Source organism: Cucurbita pepo, chromosome 6 (assembly GCF_057944985.1).
Source record: "Cucurbita pepo subsp. pepo isolate OVF chromosome 6, ASM5794498v1, whole genome shotgun sequence".
Taxonomy (NCBI): Eukaryota; Viridiplantae; Streptophyta; class Magnoliopsida; order Cucurbitales; family Cucurbitaceae; genus Cucurbita; species Cucurbita pepo.
Window position 1 is genome coordinate 5,236,254 of NC_141803.1, and position 26,178 is coordinate 5,262,431.

Sequence of the window (26,178 nt, forward strand, 5' to 3'; positions counted from 1 at the left end):
GAAAACATCTTTTAGACTAACCCGAATTTCGAGTTGGTTGGGCTGGTGAACCGAGTAACCACAACCTAATCCAACTCTTTATTTTCAGGTTAGGTTAGGCGGGTTACTCTAATTTTTTTAATTATTTAAAATACATGTTACGTTAATAACTAAAAATTCATAAAGTTCAAATATCAAACATTCACGAATCACAATGCATCATTAACATCGATTACAAACATCAAATATTTTAAATCTGTAGGTAGGGTTGGATTGCGTCGGGTCGTAACGGGTCGGATTGACCCCACCTTAAAAATATCAACCCAGAAACTAAATCAAATTTTCGAATTTAAAAAATTTTAACCCGACCCAAATCGGAAAAATGTAACTCGACCCGTTTTTTATAATTTGGATTGAGTTATCGAGTCACATGAACACTCATAATAAATTCATTAATATATAAAAAAAGTGAAAAGAAAAAGAAAAATTGGAGTGGCATTGGTTGTAATAATCTCCATTTCTGAGCCCAAGTTGTTATTATAAACCCTCAATTCCTCTCTGTGGTCCCCATCTTCTTCTCCAATTCCCAATTATATTTTATCGCCATTGTTTATCTGTATTCTGCACTTTGCACCAACTCCCAGAAATTCAGGCCTCTCTCTCTCTCTCTCGCTCTTCCGATTCATAATGCAGCAGCTCCGCCGTGGTGCGGCCGCCGGGACATTGGTCCTCGCCGTCGTTCTTCTCGTGATCTCTGCAGCTACGGCTCACAACATCACGAAGATTCTAGCGGAGCACCCGGAGTTCTCCACCTTCAACCACTACTTGACCACTACTCACCTCGCAGCGGAGATCAACCAGAGAACCACAATCACTGTCTGCGTCGTCGACAACTCCGCCATGTCCGATCTCTTGTCTAAGCACCTGTCCATTTTCTCCGTTAAGAACACTCTCTCGCTCCATGTCCTCCTTGACTACTTTGGAGCCAAGAAGCTTCACCAGATCACCAATGGCACTGCTCTTGCTGCGACTATGTTCCAAGCTACTGGCACTGCTCCTGGTGCTTCCGGTTTCGTCAATATCACCGATCTTAAAGGCGGGAAGGTAGGGTTTGCTCTTCAGGATAGTGAGGACATTGATGCGATGTATGTGAAATCTGTGGAGGAGATTCCGTACAATATCTCTGTGATTCAGATCAGTAAGATCTTGCCGTCGGAAGTGGCGGAGGCTCCAACTCTGTCTCCGAGTGAGATGAATTTGACCGGTTTAATGTCCGCTCACGGTTGCAAAATCTTCGCCGAAACTCTCCAGGCTTCCGATGCTGCAAAGACCTTTCAAGACAACGCAATCGGTGGATTGACGGTTTTCTGTCCTCTCGATGACGTTTTCAAGGCATTTCTGCCTAAGTTCAAGAACTTGACAGCCGCCGGAAAGATCTCGTTGCTCGAATACCACGGTTTACCTGTTTACATGTCAATGTCCATGCTCAAATCCAACAATGGCGTCATGAACACCTTAGCCACCGACGGTGCCAACAAGTTCGATTTCGTCGTGCAAAACGACGGCGAAGTAGTCACTCTCCAAACTAAAGTCGTAACCGCCAAGGTCACCGGCACGCTTCTCGACGAGCAACCAGTGGCGATCTACACGATCGACAAAGTTCTCAAGCCAAGAGAGCTCTTCAAGAAGGAAGCTCCAACTCCAGCACCAGCACCAGCGCCAGAGGAAGACAAACCTGCCGACGCACCAAAGTCTCATTCTCGTCGCCACAAAGGCCCTCCGGCTCCTGCTGCAGACTCACCAGCAGATGCGCCATCTGACGACGACGACGATGCAGCAGATCAGACGGCGGACGGTAATGGCGCAGCGAAACTTGACCCATGGAGATTCGTTTTGGCCGGAATTTCAGGATTTGCAGTTCATCTTCTACTGTAAGGTCATCTTCTTCCCCATATCGCCGGCCCTAGTTTTTTTCCCCTTATCTTTAGTTTCTTTTTTTAATATTATTTTTACGTTTTTTTTGGGACTTGCAATAATTATTTTTCGGTAAAAAAAAAAAAAAATTAAAATTAAAATTGGTTGTAGTAAATTTCTGTGCAACGTTTGGGTGTTTGTTTGTTTATTTATTTATTTATTTTAGTTTTGGAAGGTAAGAGATTTTTGAACGGCTGTGATTGATTTGGTTTTATGAGTGGAGGTTTGAGTATGGTTATTGTTGTTAATCACTTAATTAATTAATGTAAATGTATGTTATCATTGTGATTTGCTAATATTTAATTCTTATGCGTTATATTTAATCAATAGTTTTAACATATAGTTTTATTTATAATGTAAATAAATTGAAGCATCTTATAATATAGTCTAATATAAATAAGACATGGAGGGTAGTTTTGTCCAGCAATTAATGACTACAAAGATTTCGGGTTAGTTGGTTGATGAGCATTGTTGATGGCGACTTGACTTACTCTAAGTTCGTCTCTCATGCACGTTAAATTATACAAAATATTTCAAAAAACTTTAAATGTCTCAATCGTACATTTTGTATTTATTTAAAATTTTAAATGTTCATTCAAGCTTGAACGACTCTTCACAATGGTATGATATTGTCTACTTTGAGCATAAACTCTCGTGGCTTTACTTTGAGCTTTCCCAAAAGGCGTTATGTCAATGGATATAGTATTCCTCACTTATAAACCCATGATCTTCCACTAAATCAACCCAGATAGGACTCACTCCCAATAATCCTCAACAATCCTCCCTCGAACAAAGTACACTATAAGCTTCCCCTGAGGCTTATGGAGCTCTCGAATAGCCTCCTCTTAATCGAGGCTCGACTCCTTTCTCTGGAGCCCTCGAACAAAGTACACCATTTGTTCGACACTTCAGTCACTTTTGACTATACCTTCGAGTTTCACAATTCTTTGTTCGATATTTGAGGATTCTATTGACATGGTTAAGTTTAGGGCATAGCTCTGATACCATAATCACGACTCTCCACAATGGTATGATATTTACTTTCCCAAAATGTCTCATGTCAATGGAGATAGTATTCCTCAAACTCATGATCTTCCACTAAATTAACCAAGGTGGGACTCGCTCCCAATAATCCTCAACAGTTCCGAGAACTTAAAAGCTATATTTGAAGGGTTTTAACATATTTTAAAATACATTATTAACGATTTTCATCGGAGTATTTTTTGACTTTTTTTTTTTAATTTGAGAATATTTTTAGTCGATTTGTTTAAAGTTCAAGGGTATAATTGAAATTTTAAAATGTTTAAGTGTATTTTTTCAAAAAAAAAAAATATAAAGTTTAAGAATACTTTTATTAATGTTTATTTTTTTGAAATGTTGTTTAAAAAAATATTTGTAAAATGTATAATTGATATTATTATTTAAAAGTAATTAATGTATAAGAGAGAGAAATTAGGAACCTAATTTAGACGTGTTTGCACATTGCCTCTATTATTAGTTTCAAACACATAATTTATTATTTGCCTCTATTATTAATTTCAATTACATAATATTTTCCAAAAATAATAATGGATTTTCTTAAAATACATCTGGTGACTCTCCGTTGGCTTTTTGGCCTTTGATCTCATTTTAATTAATCTCAATCAATGAATTGATGTTTTGATGATAACAAACCTACTTTTAATTATTAATTATTTTCAGTATTTTGAACTGTCCACAGTATAAGGTCGGGAATAGCGATTTTAACGACTTTTCAATTACTCAAATCAGAGCTAAAACGAAGAAATTACAATCGAGACAACATACCCGACGTGATGATGTGTCAGCAAAATCAAAATATATCAAAGTATGAGATTTATAATTTTGGGAGAGTAACAAACGGTGGAGTTTTTTTTTTTTTTCTTATTATTATATTTTTAAATAGAGTTATTTTTACAAAATATAAATTTAAATCTAACCGTTACTCACACCGATTTTTATTATTACTATATTATATTATTATATTATTATATTTTAAAATTTCGATAGTTACTCACATAGTTTTTATTATTATTATATTATTATATTTATAATAAATTTTGAATTTCATTTGACCGTTACTCACCTAACTTTTTATTATTATTATATTATATTACTATTATATTAAAATTTTGAAATAAATTAATTTAGAAAATTTTCTTATTTATTTACATTTAATCTCCACATTCCATTATTCTTAACACAATCCAATGGTTAATATTCAATCCTACATTTTGCCACTTTTCTCCTCTATATAAACTCATCTTCCCCACATTTTAAAATACACAACTTACATACATTCTCCAAACCTGATTTGTTCAAAGTTTCCATTGTTTGTTGCTCTCTCCAAGCTTACAAGTTTATTTCTATTCATCTTATTCTTCAGAGGGATTATTATTGTATTGTGAGGAAATAGTTGTGAGTATCCAAAATTATAAATCTACTCTTTGAGAGAGTTGTGGTGTGTTATTATCAAACTCAAATACTTATATCGGTTTGATCCAGTGCCGTGGAAAGGATTGAGTTTGCTCTTGAACTCGTAAAAGGAGCGGTGTAGCGGTTTGGCTCTGATCCGTGGAAAGAGTCGAGAAAGTTATTTATTCAAATTCCCAAGAGGCGCTTGGGGAGTGGAGTAGGTCGAGTTTGACCGAACCACTATAAAACTACGGTGTCATTTTCTCTAACTCTTTCCTATTTAATTTCAAAATTATTATTGTGAGTTATTGCATGTTCTACTTGATTATTGTTTTGACTTTAATTATTTTGTTCTAGTAATTATTATCTGGTGTACTTTGTTCGGAGGTGTTGGATGAAAGTCCCACATCGGCTAACCTCGAAGGCATAGTAAAAAAGTGACTAAAGTATCCAACAAATGGAGTAATTTGTTCGATATGAATCACGAATTTCCACAATGGTATGATATTGTTCACTTTGGCTATAAGTACTTCTGGTTTTGCTTTGGGCTTCCCTAGAAGGTCTCAAACCAATGGACATAGTATTGTTTGATTATATACTCATGATCATTTTCTAAATCAGCCGATGTGGGACTTTTATCCAACACACCTTATCCTCAATCCGTTTAATATAAATAAATCTTTTAACAAACCGACATAAAAATATAAAGATTTAGATTTGGTTTTAGATCGTCTACGTCTTTTATATATATTAGAATAAGATTCTAATGGTAATAGTTAAATTATTTAAAAGAGATAAAATCTAACGTAGGATTTAAATTATTTAAATTAAAAACTTACTTAACTATATTAATTAATTAAGATTTTTTTTTTACAATTTTTAAATAAATAATAAGAAAAAAAATTCACAGAAAATCTCCGTCCTAATTTGAACAAAAATTAATAAAAAATTTAATAAGATGAAGAATGAAATAAGTGGCGACTATAGAATAGAGATAGAGAAATTCATTGCTCCCGTCCCAGACATCTCCTAATTGACATATGGTGCACGAGATGGGTGTACCCGTAGCAGCGTCATTTGTGGCGGAGACGGCGGATTTGAGGTGGAAGACGACGATGAAAGCTAGAAATTTCGCCGGACAAGACATGTTGAATTGGATTGGGGAGGTGAAAAAGGAGACATTTTATAAACGAAATGCTTACAAATTAGCGGATTGTCTAGTATGATAGTATCATAACCGTGCTAGGTGTAGATCGAGGACGGAGGAAGATTTTCCATCCCCGACCTTGCAAGGACATAGTATATTTATCTTGGCTAGTTAAGGACACTATAATATATAATATAAAATAATCTATATTTTAAAAATAAAAACTAAAAGCGAGACGAGACACCCTCCTCGTCGCCACCCTGTTCTCGACTTAATGTGAAATCCCACATCGGTTGAAGGTCCCTGGGCCGTGTGCCAACAAGGACGTTGGGTCCCTGAGGAAGTGGATTGTGAAATTCCACATCGGTTGAAGAGAGGAACGAAACATTCTTTATAAAGCGTACAAAAACCTCTTGAACGGGGAGGAGATTCCTCGTTTAGACAGGTTATGGGGGAGGGAGTGGAAAACGGTTTTTTCTCATATATATATATATATATATATATATATATAAATGGAGCCAAAAACAGGATTATATTCCCTGTCCCGCCTAATTCTACGCCCCATATATATATATATATATATATATATATATATATATATATATATATATATATATATATTTCGTTAAAAACTATATTAAAAAAATGAAATTTTTTGCGAGGATGAGGAATGAAATAAATAGCCGGGATGGAGACGGAAAAAGCTTCCCCATCCCCACCTCGCCTTGTCTTACGGACATCTCTAGAGCCCAAGTCGTACAAGAGGAAAGACATGGTGTTCTTTCGAGCACAAAATCAATACATACAACAAAGCTACATAAGCCATTCAAACAAAACCGAACAAGAATCATCTCAACAACGAGCCTACTAACGTTTCAAAGTTTCATATCAATTTCTAGTATCAAGTAATGATAAGCATTTGCTAGTAACTACACGAATCCAAATAACTGCACGAATTAGTAACCGAAATCATCGAGTATCCAACCGAGCCCCAAAACGTACTAGCTCGGGGTACCAATAATCCCAAAGCTATGAACACGATTTACCAGCAGCCACCAATATACTTCACACATGACCTATATACCATATATGGCTTCCAAAGTCTTTTCAACTTAGAACGGTTAGTTGATTCCTATCAATAACAGTTCTAACTATGTCACGTCCCGAGACCCGAGTGTCATATCTAACAAAATCCACCCAATCCCGATGTGATATCATTTTTTTTTTCAGCGATTCATCAAACGACGAAATATGTACAGCGTTCATGCTAATATCTAGATTTTCGCTTTGGTCGTCTCGACCGCTTCCTAGATATTGCAGAACCATTTACACTTGCTAGTTGTCGTTTCATATCGCCGTTACTAAGTGAATCTATTGCTAACGTTTTCAAGTCTTGGGTGTACCTAATAACGTTCGTTACGGTGGCATATACCGTGACCTCGCTCTTCGGGAAAGGGATGGATTTTCGCTCGATAACTGCATTTTTTCCACAGATGAAGTCTTGAACTGCCTCGTCTCTTAGTCTCCGAAAAACGACCTCCTTATCGAGATTCAAAGAATCTGCAGAGACCTGCACAGCAATAAGTAAAGAATGTTGCATCATGATCTTTAATCATAGTTAATGCCACTAATCTTCCCTCCAAAATAGCTTTCTAAGGATATTACCCGTCAACTAGTAAACCATAATCCTTGATTACTAGTTGACGGGTAATATCCTTAGAAAGCTATTTTGGAGGGAACATTAGACTCGAGCCGTTTATCACGGTTTTAAAATGCATTTACTAGGGAGAGGTTTCTACACCCTTATAAGGAATGTTTCGTTCCCCTCTCGAACCGATGTGGGATCTCACAATCTAGCTCCTTGGGGTTCTAGCATCCTCGCTGGCACACCGCTTGGTGTCTGGCTCTAATACCATTTGTAAACGCCCAAACCCACTGCTAGCAGATATTTGTTCGTTTTGGCCCCTTACGTATCGCCATCAACCTCACGGTTTTAAAACGTGTTTACTACGGAGAGGTTTCCACACCCTTATAAGAAATGTTTCGTTCCCCTCTCCAACCGATGTAGGATCTCACAATTCACCCCCTTGGAGGTCCAACGTCCTCGCTGGCACACCGCCTGATGTCTGGCTCTGATACCATTTGTAACAGCCCAAGCCCACTGTTACCAAATATTGTCCACTTTAGCTCGTTGCGTATCACCGTTAACCTCACGATTTTAAAACGCGTCTACTAGAGAGAGGTTTCCACACCCTTATAAGAAATGTTTTGTTTCCCTCTCCAACCGATGTGGGATCTCACAATCCACCCCTCTTGGGGTCCAACGCCCTTGCTGGCACAACACCCGGTATCTGGCTCTGATACCATTTGTAACAGCCCAAGCCCATCGCTAGCAGATATTGTCCACTTTAGCCTGTTACCTATCGCCGTCAGCCTACGGTTTTAAAACGCGTCTACTAAGGAGAGATTTCCACACCCTTATAAGGAATGCTTCGTTCCCCTCTCCAACCAATGTGGGATCTTACAATCCACCCCCCTTAGTGGTCCACCGTCCTCATTGGCACACCGCTCGGTGTGTGGCTCTGATACCATATGCAACAGCCCAAACCCAGCACTAGCATATATTGTACACTTTGGCCCGTCACATATTGCCATCAGCCTCACGGTTTTAAAACGCGTCTACTAGGGAGAGGTTTCCACACCCTTATAAGAAATGTTTCATTCCCCTCTTCAACCAACGTGGGATCTCACAATCCACACCCCTAGAGGGTCCAGTGTCCTCACTGGCACACTGCCCGGTGTCTGCCTGTGATACCACTCGTAACAGCCCAAGCCCACCACTAGCAAATAGTATCCGCTTTAGCCCGTTACGTATCGCCGTCAGCCTCACGATTTTAAAACGCATCTACTAGGGAAAGGTTTCTACACCCTTATAAGGAATGCTCCGTTCCGCTCTCCAACAAATGCGACATCTCACACCTTTTATTCTTAAACTTTTTCTCAATAAAAGTTAAAGAACACAAAGAACACAGTTGTTAATGATAGAATAAGGTTTTTTATTTCTTACCTTAAAATCAACAGGGATATTAACTTCAACATGCGAGCTACCACACCCTTCGCTGAAGTTGAGCCTCAAAACCAATTCAAATGATTTTTCCTTTACTGTTCTTCTGATAAATACCAAATGTAAAAAGAATGAGTTAAACATCATTGAAACCAGAGTGGAACATTCAACCAAAAAAACCAACCCATTCATAAACCATTTGACGTGCCAAATGAGTCGTGTCGTTTTCCCGTGAGATTATATAAGCATTCAACATACCCAAAAGTAATAACGTTCTAAATGATTTCATGAAAAAGTTATACCTTGAAGAACGAAGAACGAAGAACGAAGAACGAAGAAGTACCTTTTAAGGAGAAACGGTTGGCTCTCTAAAGTGGCTGATTTGAAATCTTGATTATCCAAGAACGAAACCTGGGAGAATGCAGACGAGTGATACTAAGTCGGTTACGATTATCCCAAAATGATCGATAAAGAGACGAGTGGTTAGGACAGTTTGTTAGAATCTACTTGCATATGCTCGTGACTTAACCCGTTAAGCCTTTTGAGGGCCTTCGCCCACACCAAGACCGACTTTCAAACATGTCGAGTTATTTAGTTTTCAAGCTAAATGGTTGAACCCAAGACCTTAAAGATCTTGTTCGTATCTACAAACATGTAAGCCCTTGTGTAACAACCCAAGCCCATCGCTAGCAGATATTGTCCTTTTTGAGCACTTCGGGTTTCCCCTCAAGGTTTTAAAACGCGTATGCTAGGGAGAGGTTTCCACACCCTTATAAGGAATGCTTTGTTCCCCCCTCTCCAACCAGTGTGGGATCTCGTAATCCACCCCCTTTGAGGGCCCAGCGTCCTTGCTGGCACACCGTCCGGTGTCTAGCTCTAATATCATTTGTAACTGCCCAAGCCCACTACTAGCAAATATTGTCCTCTTTAGGCTTTCCCTTCTAGGTTTCTCCTCAAGGTTTTAAAACGCGTATGCTAGGGAGAGGCTTCCACACCCATATAAGGAATGCTTCGTTCCCCTCTCCAACCAATGTGGGATCTCACAATCCACCCCCCTTGGAGGCCTAGCGTCCTCGCTGGCACACCGCCCGGTGTCAGGCTTTGATACCATTTGTAACTACCTAAGCCCACCGCTAGCAAATATTGCCCTCTTTAAGCTTTCCCTTTTGGGCTTTCCCTCAATGTTGTAAAACGCGTCTGCTAGAAAGATGTTTCCACACCCTTATAAGGAATGCTTTGTTCCCCTCTACAACCAATGTGGGATCTCACAATCCACACCCCTTGGGGCCTAACGTCCTCACTAGCACACCACGGTGTCTGGCTCTGATACCATTTGTAATTACCCAAGCCCACCGCTAATAGATATTGTCCCCTTTGAGCTTTCCGTTCTGGGCTTCTCCTCAAGGTTTTAAAACTCGTATGCTAGGGAGAGGCTTCCACACCCTTATAAAGAATGTTTCGTTCCCTTCTCCAACCTATGTGGGATCTCACAATCCACCCCCCTTGGAGGCCCAGCGTCCTTGCTGGCACACCGCCCGGTATTTGGCTCTGATACCATTTGTAACTGCCCGAGCCCACCGCTAGCAGATATTGTCCTCTTTAGGCTTTCCCTTCTAGGTCGGCGTATAAAAAGAAGTGGGTGACAACTATAACCGTGACCAAATTTCTAGAACACGAGTACTCAACTATCACAATTGGAGTTCAAGTGCCCATATAAAGGGAAACAAGCACAATGATTTCAGATAAATCACCTCAACAGATTTGATGAATGGCAATGTAGCTTTCTGTCCATGCACACTTAATATTCGAAGTGTCCAGTTAACAAATTTCTTGTCTGCAAAAGAGAAAAAAAGGGTTGAATTTGTGATTATAAAGTATATATTACAAAGCATTCTAACCCATGGGTATCACTGCTTCCAAGAATATATTTCAAAAGTGAATGAATGAATCAAAAGGGAAGCATGTTGTCCTCGCAGAATAGCCAATCAAATGATTCAAGCAACATAGTTCTAATCTGTAGCACAAGAGAATTGACATTTCAAGTCATAAAATAATACAAACATAACTTGTTTCCGTAAAATTTTGATGACATTCTCGTGCACAACCAAACACAACGATCTTATTCTCAGACATCTACGAAACCTTAAACCCAGTAGCTCAAAAGTGTTGTGTGACACTAGCAAATCTCAATTCTAAGGAAAGAGACATGCACAACCAAACACAACAATCCTATTCTCAGACATCTATGAAACCTTAAACCCAGTAGCTCAAAAGTGTTGTGTGACACTAGCAAATCTCAATTCTAAGGGAAGAGACATGCACAACCAAACACAACGATCTTATTCTCAAACATCTACGAAACCTTAAACCCAGTAGCTCAAAAGTGTTGTGTGACCCTAGCAAATCTCAATTCTATCTCAATTCTAAGGGAAGAGACATGCACAACCAAACACAACGATCTTATTCTCAGACATCTACGAAACCTTAAACCCAGTAGCTCAAAAGTGTTGTGTGACACTAGCAAATCTCAATTCTAAGGGAAGAGACATGCACAACCAAACACAACGATCTTATTCTCAAACATCTACGAAACCTTAAACCCAGTAGTTCAAAAGTGGCTTATTCTCAGACATCTACGAAACCTTAAACCCAGTAGCTCAAAAGTGTTGTGTGACCCTAGCAAATCTCAATTCTAAGGGAAGAGACATGCACAACCAAACACAACAATCCTATTCTCAGACATCTATGAAACCTTAAACCCAGTAGCTCAAAAGTGTTGTGTGACACTAGCAAATCTCAATTCTAAGGGAAGAGACATGCACAACCAAACACAACGATCTTATTCTCAAACATCTACGAAACCTTAAACCCAGTAGCTCAAAAGTGTTGTGTGACCCTAGCAAATCTCAATTCTATCTCAATTCTAAGGGAAGAGACATGCACAACCAAACACAACGATCTTATTCTCAGACATCTACGAAACCTTAAACCCAGTAGCTCAAAAGTGTTGTGTGACACTAGCAAATCTCAATTCTAAGGGAAGAGACATGCACAACCAAACACAACGATCTTATTCTCAAACATCTACGAAACCTTAAACCCAGTAGTTCAAAAGTGGCTTATTCTCAGACATCTACGAAACCTTAAACCCAGTAGCTCAAAAGTGTTGTGTGACCCTAGCAAATCTCAATTCTAAGGGAAGAGACATGCACAACCAAACACAACGATCTTATTCTCATACATCTACGAAACCTTAAACCCAGTAGCTCAAAAGTGTTGTGTGACACTAGCAAATCTCAATTCTAAGGAAAGAGACATGCACAACCAAACACAACAATCCTATTCTCAGACATCTATGAAACCTTAAACCCAGTAGCTCAAAAGTGTTGTGTGACACTAGCAAATCTCAATTCTAAGGGAAGAGACATGCACAACCAAACACAACGATCTTATTCTCAAACATCTACGAAACCTTAAACCCAGTAGTTCAAAAGTGGCTTATTCTCAGACATCTACGAAACCTTAAACCCAGTAGCTCAAAAGTGTTGTGTGACCCTAGCAAATCTCAATTCTAAGGGAAGAGACATGCACAACCAAACACAACGATCTTATTCTCATACATCTACGAAACCTTAAACCCAGTAGCTCAAAAGTGTTGTGTGACACTAGCAAATCTCAATTCTAAGGAAAGAGACATGCACAACCAAACACAACAATCCTATTCTCAGACATCTATGAAACCTTAAACCCAGTAGCTCAAAAGTGTTGTGTGACACTAGCAAATCTCAATTCTAAGGAAAGAGACATGCACAACCAAACACAACGATCTTATTCTCAGACATCTACGAAACCTTAAACCCAGTAGCTCAAAAGTGTTGTGTGACACTAGCAAATCTCAATTCTTATTCTTCTTCTTTTAGGAAACAATAAGTATATTTGTGAGATCCCATGTCAGTTGGAGTGGGGAACAAAACATTCTTTATAAGGGTATGGAGACCTCTCCCTAACAAATGCGTTTTAAAAACCTTGAGGGAAAGCCCAAAGAAGACAATATTTGCTAGCGGTGGGCTTGGCCTGTTACAAATGGTATCAGAGCCAAACACCGGGCGATGCGCCAGTGAGGAGGCTGAACTCCAAAAGGGAGGTGAACACGAGGCGGTGTGCCAGTAAGGATGCTAGCCCGCGAAGGGGGGTGGATTGGGGGGTCCGACATCAATTAGAGAAAGGGAACGAGTGTCAGTGAGGACGCTGGGCCCCAAAGGAGGGTGGATTGTGAGATCCCACTTCGGTTGGAGAAGGGAACAAAGCATTCTTCATAAGAGGGTAGAAACCTCTCCTTAGAAGAAGTATCATATGCGGATGCTTACTCTATAAATATAAACAGTCATCAAGTAACTTAAAGCAGAGATCCAGTAGACTAACGGCATTCCCTTGTCAAGCCTACTAATGTTGACATTGTAACGACCTAGGCCCACTGCTAGCAGATATTGTCCTCTTTTGACTTTCCCTTTCGGGCTTCCCCTTAAGGCTTTAAAACGCGTTTGCTAGGGGAAGGTTTCCACACCCTTATAAAGAGTGTTTTATTCTCCTCCCCAACCAATGTGGGCCTGGGTCGTTACAGACATGCCATGCAATACAATAAGAACAAATTTAAGAGGAATTACCAAGACTCAAGGCTTGAGAAAGTATAATCTGGAAAAGATCAATTCGAACAAACGGGGGAATTTGCATCTTTAGGTTCTCCATTACGCCCGAAATGACCTATGGCAATTCGATCGAACAAGAAAAATATTAAATAAAATAAATTTATGATTTAGAATTTAAAGTATGATGGTCAAATTCAAATGAGATAAATGGCATGAATGCACTTTATTTAGCAAAATGTAGCTTTTATCTTTATTGGGCTTGGAAAAGACAATACCTTATCGACACGACCATGGATAACCAAACTTGCTTTCTTGTCCTTCGGCGTTTTCTGTCAGAAGAGGCAAACAACAATTTCATTATCATTATAATACTTGAGTTTATGCGTAATTACAAAACGATATCTGTACGTTGTCGCAGGTTTACCGGAAAGATATGCACGACAATATAATATAGATAGGACAAGGAAGAAGGTCAAGCACCAAAACAAGGAAGTTACAAAGAGAATTTTAACTCTTAAGTAACGTAAGGGGCATAAAATTTACCCCAAGAAAGAGCCAAAGGTTTTGAAGTTCAAAGACCACCCAAGTGATCTTTTGTTTTTTCTTTTTGGTAGTACATGTGTTCTCTCATCGAACAACTAAAAAAGGTATGCCTCAAATTTGTGAGGTCTCACATCGGTTGGGGTCGAACGATATATTCTATAGAAGGGTGTGGAAACCTCTCCCTAGCAGACGCGTTTTAAAACCTTGAAGGGAAGCCCGGAAAGGAAAAAAAAAAGAGGACAATATCTGCTAGCGGTGGACTTGGGTTGTTACAAATGACATCAGAGCCAGACACCAGGCGATGTGCCAACGAGGAGGCTGAGCCTCGAAGGGGAGTTGACACGAGGTGATGTGCCAGCAAGGATGTTGGGCCCCGAAGGTGGGTGGATTGGGAGGTCCCACATCGATTGGAGAAGGGAACGGGTGCCAACGAGGACGCTAGGCCCTGAAGGGGGGTGGATTGTGAGATCCCACATCGATTGGGGAGGAGAAGTAAACATTCTTTATAAGAGTGTAGAAACTTCTCCCTAGCAGACGCGTTTTAAAACCTTGAGACGAAACCCGAAAAGGAAAGCCAAAGAGGACAATATCTACTAACGGTGGGCTTAGACACAAAACTATCTTAAAGCTTATCATTTATTGACTTTCTATCTAACAAGATAAAGATAATAATAAGGGAAATTGCACAAACCACCTTTAAAATATGGGGTAGTTTGTGCAAAACAAAAATAGAGGGCAAGCCGTATATTCGCTTGAAATAAGAGATCGAATACCTGAAGATTAACGATGACAATTTTTCCCCCGCCACGAAGTGCTTTCAGAGGAAGGTTGCATGCTGGAGTGATCTGCAAACTGCACATAGTAATCATACCTATGACCATCCAAAAAGATCCCACAAATATAAATTTTCATCGTATGCACGACAGATGCTTTACCGACAACCGAAATGATAGAACTATACGAGCACAATAGTTTAGTTTCATCACATGAAAAGGACATAGAAACGTGCTTATTTCAGCTAACAAAGTAGTTAAAACCAGATTTTTATTGTTTAAAACTCGAAACGACCACATTAACAAGTTAAAAAATGTCATCGCAGAGCAAGAGACGCTCTACTTACCTTGTCCCTAGACACAATACAATATCAGCCATCTTGCAGTGTCTCTCAGCTGGATTCATCTCCTTTGGAGGCAATGCATCCTGCATTTATACAGGGCGCAGATGTCATAAACAGATAATCATGGTTAGCTATATAAGAGATAGTACTTCCTTACAGTCGCTAAAATCTTTGCTATAATCTTGCAGAAGGAAGTGGCCAAGCTGATAGGTTTTAAGTTATTTATCTCAGAAGCTCTAGTGATCTTTGGAATAAGACGGATATAAATCTTGTTTGCATGACTGCAACAAATCAGTTTCGGAAAACTCGTGGAATAACTAATTTCATTTGGTATCAAAATGTTACATGTCCTTTTCGAGAAGTGTGAGATCCCACATCGGTTGGGGAGGAGAACGAAGCATTCTTTATAAGGGTGTGGAAACCTCTCCCTAGTAGACGAGTTTTAAAGCCTTGAGGGGAAGCTCGAAAGGGAAAGCTCAAAGAGGACAATATCTGCTAGCGGAGGGTTTTGAGCCATTACAAATATTGTGAGATCCCACATCGGTTGGGGAGGAGAACGAAGCATTCTTTATAAGGGTGTGGAAACTTCTCTCTAGTAGACGAGTTTTAAAGCTTTGAAGGGAAGCTCGAAAGGGAAAGCTCAAAGAGGACAATATCTGCTAGCGGCGGGCTTAGGCCATTACAAATATTGTGAGATCCCACATCAGTTGGGGAGGAGAACGAAGCATTCTTTAAAAGGGTGTGGAAACCTCTCCCAAGCAGACGCGTTTTAAAGCCTTGAGGAGAAACTCGAAAGAGAAAACCCAAAAAGGACAATATTTGTTAGCGGTGGGCTTGGACCGTTACAAATGGTATCAGAGCTAAACACCAGGCGATGTGCCAGCGAGGAGGCTAAGCCCCGAAGGGGGTGGACATGAGGCGATGTGCCAGCAAGGACACTGGCCCCAAAGGAGGGTGGATTAGGGGGGTCATATATCGATTGGAGAAGGAACGAGTGGCAGGGAGGACGCTGGGCTCTGAAGGGGGGGTGGATTGCGAGATCCCACATCGGTTGGGGACGAGAACGAAGCATTCTTTATAAGGGTGTGGAAACCTCTCCCTAACATACGAGTTTTGAAGCCTTGAGGAGAAACTCGAAAGAGAAAACCCAAAAAGAACAATATTTGCTAGCGGTGGACTTGGGCCATTACAAATGGTATCAGAGCCAGACACCGGGCAATGTGCCAGCAAGGAGGCTAAGCCCCAAAGGGGGTGGACACGAGGCGGTGTGCCAGCAAGGACACTGGGCCCCAAAGGGGGGTGGATTAGGGGGGTCACACATCGATTGGAGAAGGAACGAGTGCCAGCGAAGACGCTAGGCTCTGAAGGGGGTGGATTGCGAGATCCCACATCGGTTAGGGACGAGAACGAAGCATTCTTTATAAGGATGTGCAAACCTCTCCCTAGCAGACGCGTTTTAAAGCCTTGAGGGGAAGCCCAAATAAGACAATATCTGCTAGCGGTGGGCTTGGGTCGTTACAAGAATTCTTTCGTCACACCATAAGGATTCAGAGACTTTTAAGTTACCAAGCTGTTTAGCTACTTTGCATGCGGCCTCCTCTTCAAAAGGTCTCTCAATCCAAACTCCCAAAAAAGTTGGAAAAGGTTCCAATGGAGAATGTAGTTTATCTTTACTTCTTAACACTTTTTAATAATAAAAACAAGAAGAATAGGAATAATCTTTTAAGTGCTCTATTTAACTGATTCTAGAAGCCTCGTAACGTTTTAAACTCTACACGAGAGTTCAAACCCGAGGATGGAATGTAGTATTTTCAGGAAAGAAAAAACAGAATATAGATAACATGATCGCCAAAGAGATAAGAATTCCGACGATTGAGAATACTAAATCTATCAACTAACTGAAACAAACCTTGAAAATACATAAAATACGAAAGAACGGTGAGTACGCTAAAAATAGTAACTAGCTAGACTCGTTCTTTATATCTAAAAAATGCAAGACAGCCAATAAGAAAAGTACCTCCCAGTCGAGAACTGTATCCCTTAGTTTAGCTCCACAATTGGCATCCGAACATCTCCGAGAAGTATCTTTCAATCCGATAGTTTCTACTTCAAAATCCCTCAAATACCTTAAGAATATTTTAGAGTCAGATAACCAACGGGTAAGGGGATAAAACCGCTCACTCAAAAATATGAAAGCAACAAAACAGCAGTGGCCAGAGATAACAATATTCATTTTTTAGTTAACAGGACAGTATTCCACATTTATAAAGAAAAATATTGTCTATTTTTTAGAAAAGGAAGAACTAAAGAATAATCTGACAACCAACAGCAAAAGAAAGAAATTATTTTCTTTTAGAAGAAATCATTAACCATTCATTTCGGGCCGATTTCGGAACGGCTCAGGCCCACAGCTAGCAGATATTGTCCTCTTTGGGCTTTCCCTTTCGGGCTTCCCTTCAAGGTTTTTAAAACGCGTTTGCTAGACCCTTATAAAGAGTGTTTCGTTCTCCTCCCCAACTAATGTGGGATCTTACAATCCACCCTCCTTCAGGACCCAGCGTCCTCGCTGGCACTCGTTCCTTTCTCCAATCGATGTGGGACCCCCACCAAATCCACCCTCCTTCGGGACCCAGCATCCTTACTAGCACACCGTCTCGTGTCGACCCCCTTTGGGGAAGAGACTCCTCGTTGGCACATCGCCCAATGTCTGGCTCTGATACCATTTGTAACGGTCCAGGCCCACCGCTAGCAGATATTGTCCTCTTTAGGCTTTCCCTCAAGATTTTTAAAACGTGTCTGCTAGGGAGAGGTTTCCACACCCTTAAAAGGGTGTTTCGTTCTCCTCCCCAACTAATCCAATATGAGATCTTACACTCTCTCCTTTGTTCTTTCTTCTCTTCTATGTGGAAGCTCCAAATTCAAGAAATTTTGGTTCTTCAATGGATCATTGGCCATTTTCTTTTCGGCTTCTTCGACTTATAGTGGTTTTTACTCCGATTCTAAAGACCACTTCACTCAACTACCTCATAGGGCCTTCTTTGCAGCCTCAGGTTTAGTTGGTCCCAATTAATGTTGTCAAAGCTCCCATTTAAAATTTGGTTTGAACACAATTAGATGACATTGTTACGAATTTGGCCGCTTTAACTTCTCCTCCTACGGTTTTTCGTTTTGATAGTTTCATTTTCACTCCAATGGGGGTTTGTATGCTCGAACATTTTTCTGTTCCTTTCCATTAACCGATCAAAAGTTCATTTCTTGTTCTAAAAAATTTAAATCTATTTTGTAACTATTTCTTGTTTTTTTGTGATAAAAATTGCAGTATTTTCGCACACGGTTCGATTATGAATATGTTGAAATGCATAAAAATACCCTTAAATGTTTGCCTATTTCTTTTCAACTAAATAGCACTTTTTTTAACAAGATACAAACTTTTCATTGATTGATGAAAAGAAGCAACAACGCTCAAAGGATAGCATGATCGTTATTCGAGTGAGAAAACATATGCACGGGAAAGAGTGAAACGAGACCATATAACAAGAACATCAGAAGTTGAAATAAACAAAAACACATAAAATAGAAACTTACTCAGCTCCACATGAAGGGCACGTTTCCATGAACGAGTTCCCGTGTAATTCAGCAAGTTTCTCTCTTGGTATGCCAGATCGAAGATGGAGGCCATCAATATTCTATAATGAAATATCTCGGTAAGCAAGCGGAAAAAGAATTCTTAATGTAAAGAATGCATGTAAAGTTATATAATACAGATGTCATTCAAAAATTTCTACCAAATCTTTGAAATGATAACTTCGACTCAATTAGTCCACAATAGAAGAAATCTTGAAGGCAAAGGAGGACCAACCAAAATATGAAGGAGATTACTTTTCGAGTCGTTCGTAAAAATCTAATGTAATCTAAGCCAAAGAATATAACGGCCAAAGAACAAATGATTTCCGTACTTCCAAATCCATAAAACACAAGAACGTATCCTAGGCTTTCGTATCAAGTCATTGTCCCTAGTTCTATTTAATTCATCAAAAGACAGTGCATCCCCTCGATTGTCCCTAGTTCTATTGATTTTGATGACGAGTCTGAGGTCAATTTTAAGTAGTGAGGAGCTTGACCAGCAGCCTAATGGTTCGTTTTTTGGATGATATTGTTACCGAAGACTTCTTTGTAGACGATCTTGTCTCTTTGTTTCAGTGAAATCGACAGAACCATACATCTCCCTCCATCTTTGGCACAATCCTTTTGTTTAGTTGAAGTCAGTGGCCTCCTCTTTTGTGTAACTCCTCCTTTGCAATCCGAGGTGATCGGTCAAAAGGTTTCACAGTAGGCTCTTGTCCATCTCGTATCCCGATAATCTAGGAGTATTCGAGGTCTACGAGTCTGTTCTAATAGCATTAATCTGAAGGGTTTTTTCCCCCTTTTCTCCAGTGCCCTGACATGGTGCTGCTCTTTCAAGAAACAAGTTCCAAAGTCATCTTTTGGGCTTCACGGTACCACTTGTTCGATCCGGAGGGTTACTTTTCTTGTGGATTGATAGCAAGGTCTTCGTCTTGGAGGTTTTAAAAAGTTGGTATTCTCTCTCGGACAAAGTCCCTTTTCCGCTCGTCAATTTCATCAGGAATGGTGTAATTCTCGAATGTCTGCGGCTATCTCTCTAACGTCTTCGCCTAAGTGATCCTAAAGCTTTTTGTTAGCTCCCTAGAAATTTTCTTGCAGAATCTTTGGATGTGATTCAGGACACGAATTGGGTTATATCTCTTCGAAATGCTTTCAGCAATCAATATGAACTTCATGTCTCTGATGATCAACATTCTGCACTACTTGGTTTGGCAAAAGCAATGAGATTGGTTGCATCATTCCGCTTCGACGCTGTATGGGAAAAGCTGAATGACATTTTGGACAATGTGGAGCGTAGTTTTTTCCCGAGTTTCCTATCATTTTTCTCTGATGGTTTCAAAAAAGAGTCTGACCATATAATGCAGGCTTGGCTCTCATGTGTGGATATGCTCCAAAATATGCACCATCAACAGATATTGAGCCCAGGATAGATGCACATATTCAGGAAGTGCATCATCGGAAATTTCTATTCGAGGCTTATTCTTTTCAGGAAAAGCTAAACATTGGAGTTTAGTTAGACACATACGTTTTATATATTTAAAAATAACGTGTTTGTGTCCTAATTCTTAAGAAGGGTCTCGGGTCCCAAAAGTGCATGATGAAGCCTTCCGCTATTTTATACCATCCCTTAGAAGTACGGGGAGATCCACTGCTTACCGTTCACTGAAACATCCGACCTATAAGAGAGTCAAGTCATCCACATATCTTTCTGATCCCAAGACTAGCTATCCCGGGCAATGTATATTGTGAAATGGTGGTGCTGTAACAAATCCATAGTACCTTAACTTGCGGTTGCCGCACAAAGAAAGCAACCTGACCTTACTTCTAAGGGTTACTCTCTATTGAAGAAATGACCTTAAATCTTAGTGTCCTGACTCTGATCCCATGTCTATGGTTCTTAGAGCTACGGTAAATTTAATTATATCTATACTTCGACACTCCTCAAAGCTTAGGGCACAACAAATGGAAGTCAATATTGGGAAGAATTAGATATTATAGGGGTTCGAACACAAGACCTCATGCTCTGATACCAACTTTGATCACCAATCAGTCCAAAAGGTCTTGTGTTCGAACACATAACCCCCTTGCTTTTTCAAATGACCTTTCTTTTTCAAAGAATCAAAAGAAATACACGGGTTGACCTTTCTTTTTCAAACGACCCCCTCCTTATTCCTTTCTTTATTATCCTTAGTGACTTTGATTGCAATAAGAACCTCATCAAAAGTTTAATCTTACAACCACAATGCTCCTCGATACCTAGAAATCGTACTTAGCAACCTCTCTCATGTTTTCAGCCAACCCCTAGGTTTTTTTACGAGAGACAATACCTTACGGATGGTCTTATACATACTTATGCCAAACTGAGCATACCTCAACTCGTTAAGGCATATCCTATCGACCAAGTAGTCACAAGTTCAAATCATCTCACCCCCATTTGTTGTCGAGCTTAAAAAAACTTGACTTCAAAAGAACTTATAAATATTTATCACTCAACTAATGAAGCAGAAATCGCACCCTTTCCAGCTAGTCCTTATATAGAAAATACCGACTTGAGTACGACCGTCCTCAGCTAGTCCTTTTATAGAAAATATATACATAAAAAAGAGGTCTCAATATGTTAACATAGCACCCATAAATGAGAAGAAAAAAAATATGCACTACCTGACTAATGATGAACTTCAATATACCAGCCTTCTCTAACTCAACCAAAGCCATATGAGTCATGCTCGGCACTGCACGATGAAACGGTAGTGATGCTTCTGGTAAGGCTTTACCTTCACGCTGGAAAATTTTATCGTGTTACGAATTCATTTGTTTATAAGCCAAAATAATGAAGGCAAGAAAAGAAATTTTCGACGAAAACACTTCATGCATTTGATAGATGTAGTACCAATGGACATTAGAAAATATCAACTTGATTTTCATAATTTAATAAATCCAGATAAAAAAAGGTTGCTCGAGCCTCAAACGTATCTTATTAGACATAGCGTAGAGATATATAACTCGCCTGAAGAGTCCATATTCCTTTAGGACCTCGAAAATCAGGTATGCCACAAGAGGTCGATATTCCTGCACCCGTAAACACCACTAGATGCTTGCTCTACAATTACAAACAAAGTTTCTCAAGAGATTGCTTAGCAAGAATCTACAAATAAATGAAATAAAATAGATTTATACCTTTTGTATCATCATAGTTAGTCGCTCAATCTGCCACAAACAAATCGATGTTAAAATACCAAAAATTTAATATTTAAACCATATAATGAACTTAAAAAACAGTCGATAATAAGAAATCCTAGGACAATGATTTACGAGAAAACGTCAAATAGGTGAAAGCATATAGTTGTACTCTCTCCTCGCTCTCTCATATCCCCCATCCATTCTTGTTCTACATACGCTCAGAATTTCGAGACAACGATTCTCTATATTTTCGGATGGTATCTCACATCTCCTAGGGAGGTAAAGAAATTTTTGGTTATGGCCTTACTGTACCGCCCTTTCAAGAATGCAAAAGCCCGGTTATGGAAAAACCTCATCATGGGTTTCTTTTGGAATCTGTGGAAAGAACGAAATCAGAGAATATTTGCAGAAAAGACAGACCTGCACAAAACTTTTCGACAATATTGTTTACAAAGCTGTATCTTGGTGTAAGACTGTATAGGTACAAAAAGAGATATTGAGCTTTCACCGATTAGCAACCACGAAAACAAGTTAATCATAATTCCATCAATCAAATTTAGAGGGTGAACCATCTTCATGTGCTTAACTGGGTGCTTTTATGGGCTTTTGAATTTGGAAGGAATCAAAGGGCGTTTGAAGACAAAGAAGCTTCTTTTGTTGTTTTTTACAATGGTAACAACTTAAACCGACCGTTAGCAAATATTGTCCTCTTTGAGCCTTCCTTTTTAGGCTTCCCCTCAAGGTTTTAAAACGCGTCTACTACGAAGAGGTTTCCATACCCTTATAAGTAATGCTTCGTTGTGAGACCTCACATTCCACCCCTCCCCCCCGGGAGCTCAGCGTCCTCGCTGGCACACTGTCCGGTGTCTGGCTCTGATACCATTTGTAATAGCTCAAGCCCACCACTAGCAAATATTGTCCTATTTGAGATTTCTCTCTCGAGCTTCCACTCACAGTTATAAAGCTTCCCAGTTAGCATAAATCTAGATGAAAGAGTAATTACAAGTAGTATAGGAAGAAGAAAGCACCAGCTACAGAGCGATTCAATTATTTTCAAATCGACCCATTCACTATCTATTTGTTTCTTCCCCTTCGAAAAGCCTCGTTTCTTTCAGACCGAACTCTCCAAACAAGAGCTATCACCAGATTCACCAAATTAACCCAAAGAATTCTAGCATTACCATGAAGCACCACATCACTAGCAGCTCGAAAATAGCCTCTAACATCTCATAGGGAGGCACCATTTAAACTTGAATGAAGAAAAAATGACCTCCAAGGGCAAGATTACGTCAACCCAAAATCCAGCTGCAAGAGCAATACCACTTCGATCGGGCTGATTTTAAACCACCGTCTCTTCCAGAGGAAACCTCCATAAACATTTGGAGGAAAGTAAAACATTCCTGTTCACAGATTAAAAGGGAACTGCCCTCCAAGTTTGCTCATCCCCCCAACACACAGATAACTTTAAACTTAACAGTGTTCATCACAAAACAACAAGATCATTCAATCAAGTAGATAGCTATCGAAACTTATTCTATTTCAAATGAATTCATATATGCACTTCATTGCATGCTTTAACTAAGCCAAACATAGATGTTCTTGCCTAGAGAAGAATCTGCATTTCCCTTCATACGGATTTACAAACATCAGTTCAATTACCCACAAAGCAACTTGAAATCAAACACAAAATGGCATATCATAGCTTCAAGATCTCGTGAATAACAAGCTATCGTACAATTAAAAAACTTCAAGACACCCCTGCTTCGAAAATGCACCATAAAAAAAACATGTTTGTGTTCAAAAACCAGACACAAATAACATTGATCGACACTGAAATTGCAGAAGATCGCAAACCCGACAAACGAAATAGCACAAAGAACAATGAAAAAGGAGATAATCAACCTTTTCTTCTAAAACGTGAGGTGGGTCAAAATGTTCTGTCATTCCCACTTTTCCAACGTCTTCTATGAACGAAAGCTTCTCTGCGTAACCCAGAGACATGGTGTCTGCGCTGTCGTCTGTGCTGTCTGTGCTGCCGGTGCTGACCCACTTTCTCTAAGTTTCGCCCCCAGAAGGTGAAGCTAAGATGATCAAAGAGAAGCTCCAGACACGAAAGTCAGGACCCCTCTTGCTCCGCCCCTCGATATGCTCCCAAGTACTTCAAGCATAAGCTTCTTTTTGGGAGACCCCAAATGTGCAAAAGGGGATTTTAGTGAATTTGAAACCATCTTTGTTTCAAGATTTTTCATGTCAAGATTTGTTGTTTCTTAATTGCAATTCTTTAGATATCTCTTTAAGTTATATAAATTTGATATGTTTAGGAATATCAAAGTTTTATTATATGGTTGTTTGATAATATAAAATATTTAGATTATAAGAGTATTCACGGTACATTTTTTTTTTAATTATAAGTTTAGTTCCGACCTTTGAAATATGTATCTATTTGATCCTTAGATTTTTAAAAGTGTCTAACAGATCCTTAAACTTTCAAACGTTTAAGATCTGTATCTATTTCATCCTTACATTTTCAAAAAATGTCTAATAGATCCTTAAACTTTTAAGTCTACCTTTGTCATCTGTATTTATTTGATCCTTAAATTTTCAAAAGTGTTTAATATGTCCTTAAACTTTTAAGACGTTTGAGATTTGTATCTATTTGATCCTTAAATTTTCAAAAGTGTCTAATAAGTCCTTAAACTTTCAAAATCTGTATTATTTGATCCTTACATTTTCAAAAAATGTCTAATAGATCAACTTTTAAACCTACTTGTCATTTGTATCTATTTGATCCTTAAATTTTCAAAAGTGTTTAATAGGCCCTTAAACTTTTAGACGTTTGAGATCTGTATCTATTTTATCCTTAAATTTTCAAAAGTGTCTAAGTCCTTAAACTTTTAAACGTTTGAGATCTGTATCTATTTGATCCTTAAATTTTCAAAAGTGTCTAATAGGTCCTTAAACTGTATCTATTTGATCCTTAAATTTTAAAAAATGCATAATAAGTCCTTAAACTTTACCGTTGAGATATGTATCTATTTGATCTTTCAAACCTGACCTTTGAGATCTATATCTATGTGATCCTTAAATCTTAAAAAATGTCTAATAGATCCTTAAACTTTCAAACGTGTGACGTTTGAGATCTGTATCTATTTGATTTTTAAATTTTTAAAAATGCATAATAAGTCCTCAAACGTTCAACTCGACGGTTGAGATGTGTATCTATTTGATCTTTCAAACCTGACGTTTGTATCTATGTGATCTTTAGATCTTTAAATCTTCAAGAGTGTCTAATAAGTCCTTAAACTTTCAAACCCGATATTTGAGGTCTATATCTATTTGATCCTTAAATCGTCAAAAGTGTCTAATAAGTCCTCAAACTTTCAACTCGACGTTTGAGATATGTATCTATTTGATCTTTCAAACCTGACGTTTGAGATCTGTATCTATGTGATCCTTAAATCTTAAAGAGTGTTTAATAAGTCCTTAAACTTTCAAACCTGACATTTGAGATCTATATCTATTTGATCCTTAAATCTTCAAAAGTGTCTAATAAGTTCTTAAACTTTCAAACCCGACGTTTGAGATCTGTATCTATTTAATCCTTAAAGTTTCAAAAGTGTCAGATAGAACCCGTTCTCGATGGTTAGTAATTGAAATTGTAATTGAAATTGTAATTTAACATTACTTCCTTGCTAAAGATAATTAAACGAGGTGAACGCTCGAACGGACAATAAGATAACGAACGTTTTTTTTTTAATTCAACTTCATACATTTCGATTTCGTGTAAAAAAAATTAAAAAATAACAATATAATTATTCATTAATAATTATGGAAAATCGAAATCATAAATCATTAATAGTCTTCCCATAATTATAAGAATTTAGAATATAAATTAGATATATCTTAATTATTAATATACCATTATTCATATTTTAATACAATTTTCTTTATTAAACTAATTAGAATTATTAATAAATTTAAATTCATTTAGTTATCTTACTAATTTACTTAATATTAACATAAATAATAACTAATTAAAATACAATCAAACAAATATTAATTTTTTCTCTCTAAAATTAATAAATATATATATATATATATATGGAGATGCCTATGGGAAAGGACGTGGAATATAATTCTCATTTCTGACTCCATTTCGAAAAAGATTATTCCCACTACTTTCTAGATCCATAGCTGGCAGATATTGTCCTCTTTGGGCTTTCCCTCAATGCTTTAAAACGCGTCTGCTACGGGAAGGTTTCGACACCCTTATAAATCGTGTTTTGTTCTCCTCCCCAACCAATGTGGGACATCACAATCCACCCCCCTTCGGGACCCAGCGTCCTTGCTGGAACTCTTTCCTTCCTCTAATCAATGTGGGACCGCTACCAAATCCACCCCCTTTGGGACCCAACATCCTTACTAGCACATTGCCTCGTGTCTACCACATTCGGAGAATAGTGAGAAAGCT

General features: G+C 38.7%; 2 protein-coding genes across 3 annotated transcripts; one reads left to right on the plus strand and one right to left on the minus strand.

Moving 5' to 3' along the window:
• Nucleotides 1–584: 584 nt before the first annotated feature.
• On the plus strand, nt 585–2,249 carry LOC111797528 (fasciclin-like arabinogalactan protein 1). The gene has a single exon (XM_023680551.2). The coding sequence runs from the start codon at nt 667–669 to the stop codon at nt 1,912–1,914; it is 1,248 nt and encodes a 415-aa protein (XP_023536319.2). The 5' UTR covers nt 585–666; the 3' UTR covers nt 1,915–2,249.
• A 4,109-nt stretch (nt 2,250–6,358) lies between these two features.
• On the minus strand, nt 6,359–23,918 carry SRT1 (sirtuin 1). 2 transcript variants are annotated; one of them, XM_023680722.2, is made up of 14 exons: nt 23,610–23,918; nt 21,705–21,734; nt 21,535–21,627; nt 21,189–21,308; nt 18,489–18,589; nt 16,921–17,029; nt 14,907–14,986; nt 14,560–14,638; nt 13,519–13,572; nt 13,262–13,358; nt 10,349–10,431; nt 8,941–9,008; nt 8,601–8,703; nt 6,359–7,103 (listed from the first exon to the last, which is right to left on the minus strand). In XM_023680722.2, the coding sequence occupies exons 1-14, from the start codon at nt 23,706–23,708 to the stop codon at nt 6,801–6,803; spliced, it is 1,419 nt and encodes a 472-aa protein (XP_023536490.2). In that variant the 5' UTR covers nt 23,709–23,918; the 3' UTR covers nt 6,359–6,800. The 2 variants fall into 2 exon arrangements, with proteins under 2 accessions (XP_023536490.2, XP_023536491.2); XM_023680723.2 differs by lacking the exon at nt 23,610–23,918 and adding an exon at nt 22,736–22,981.
• Between the last annotated feature and the right edge of the window lie 2,260 nt (nt 23,919–26,178).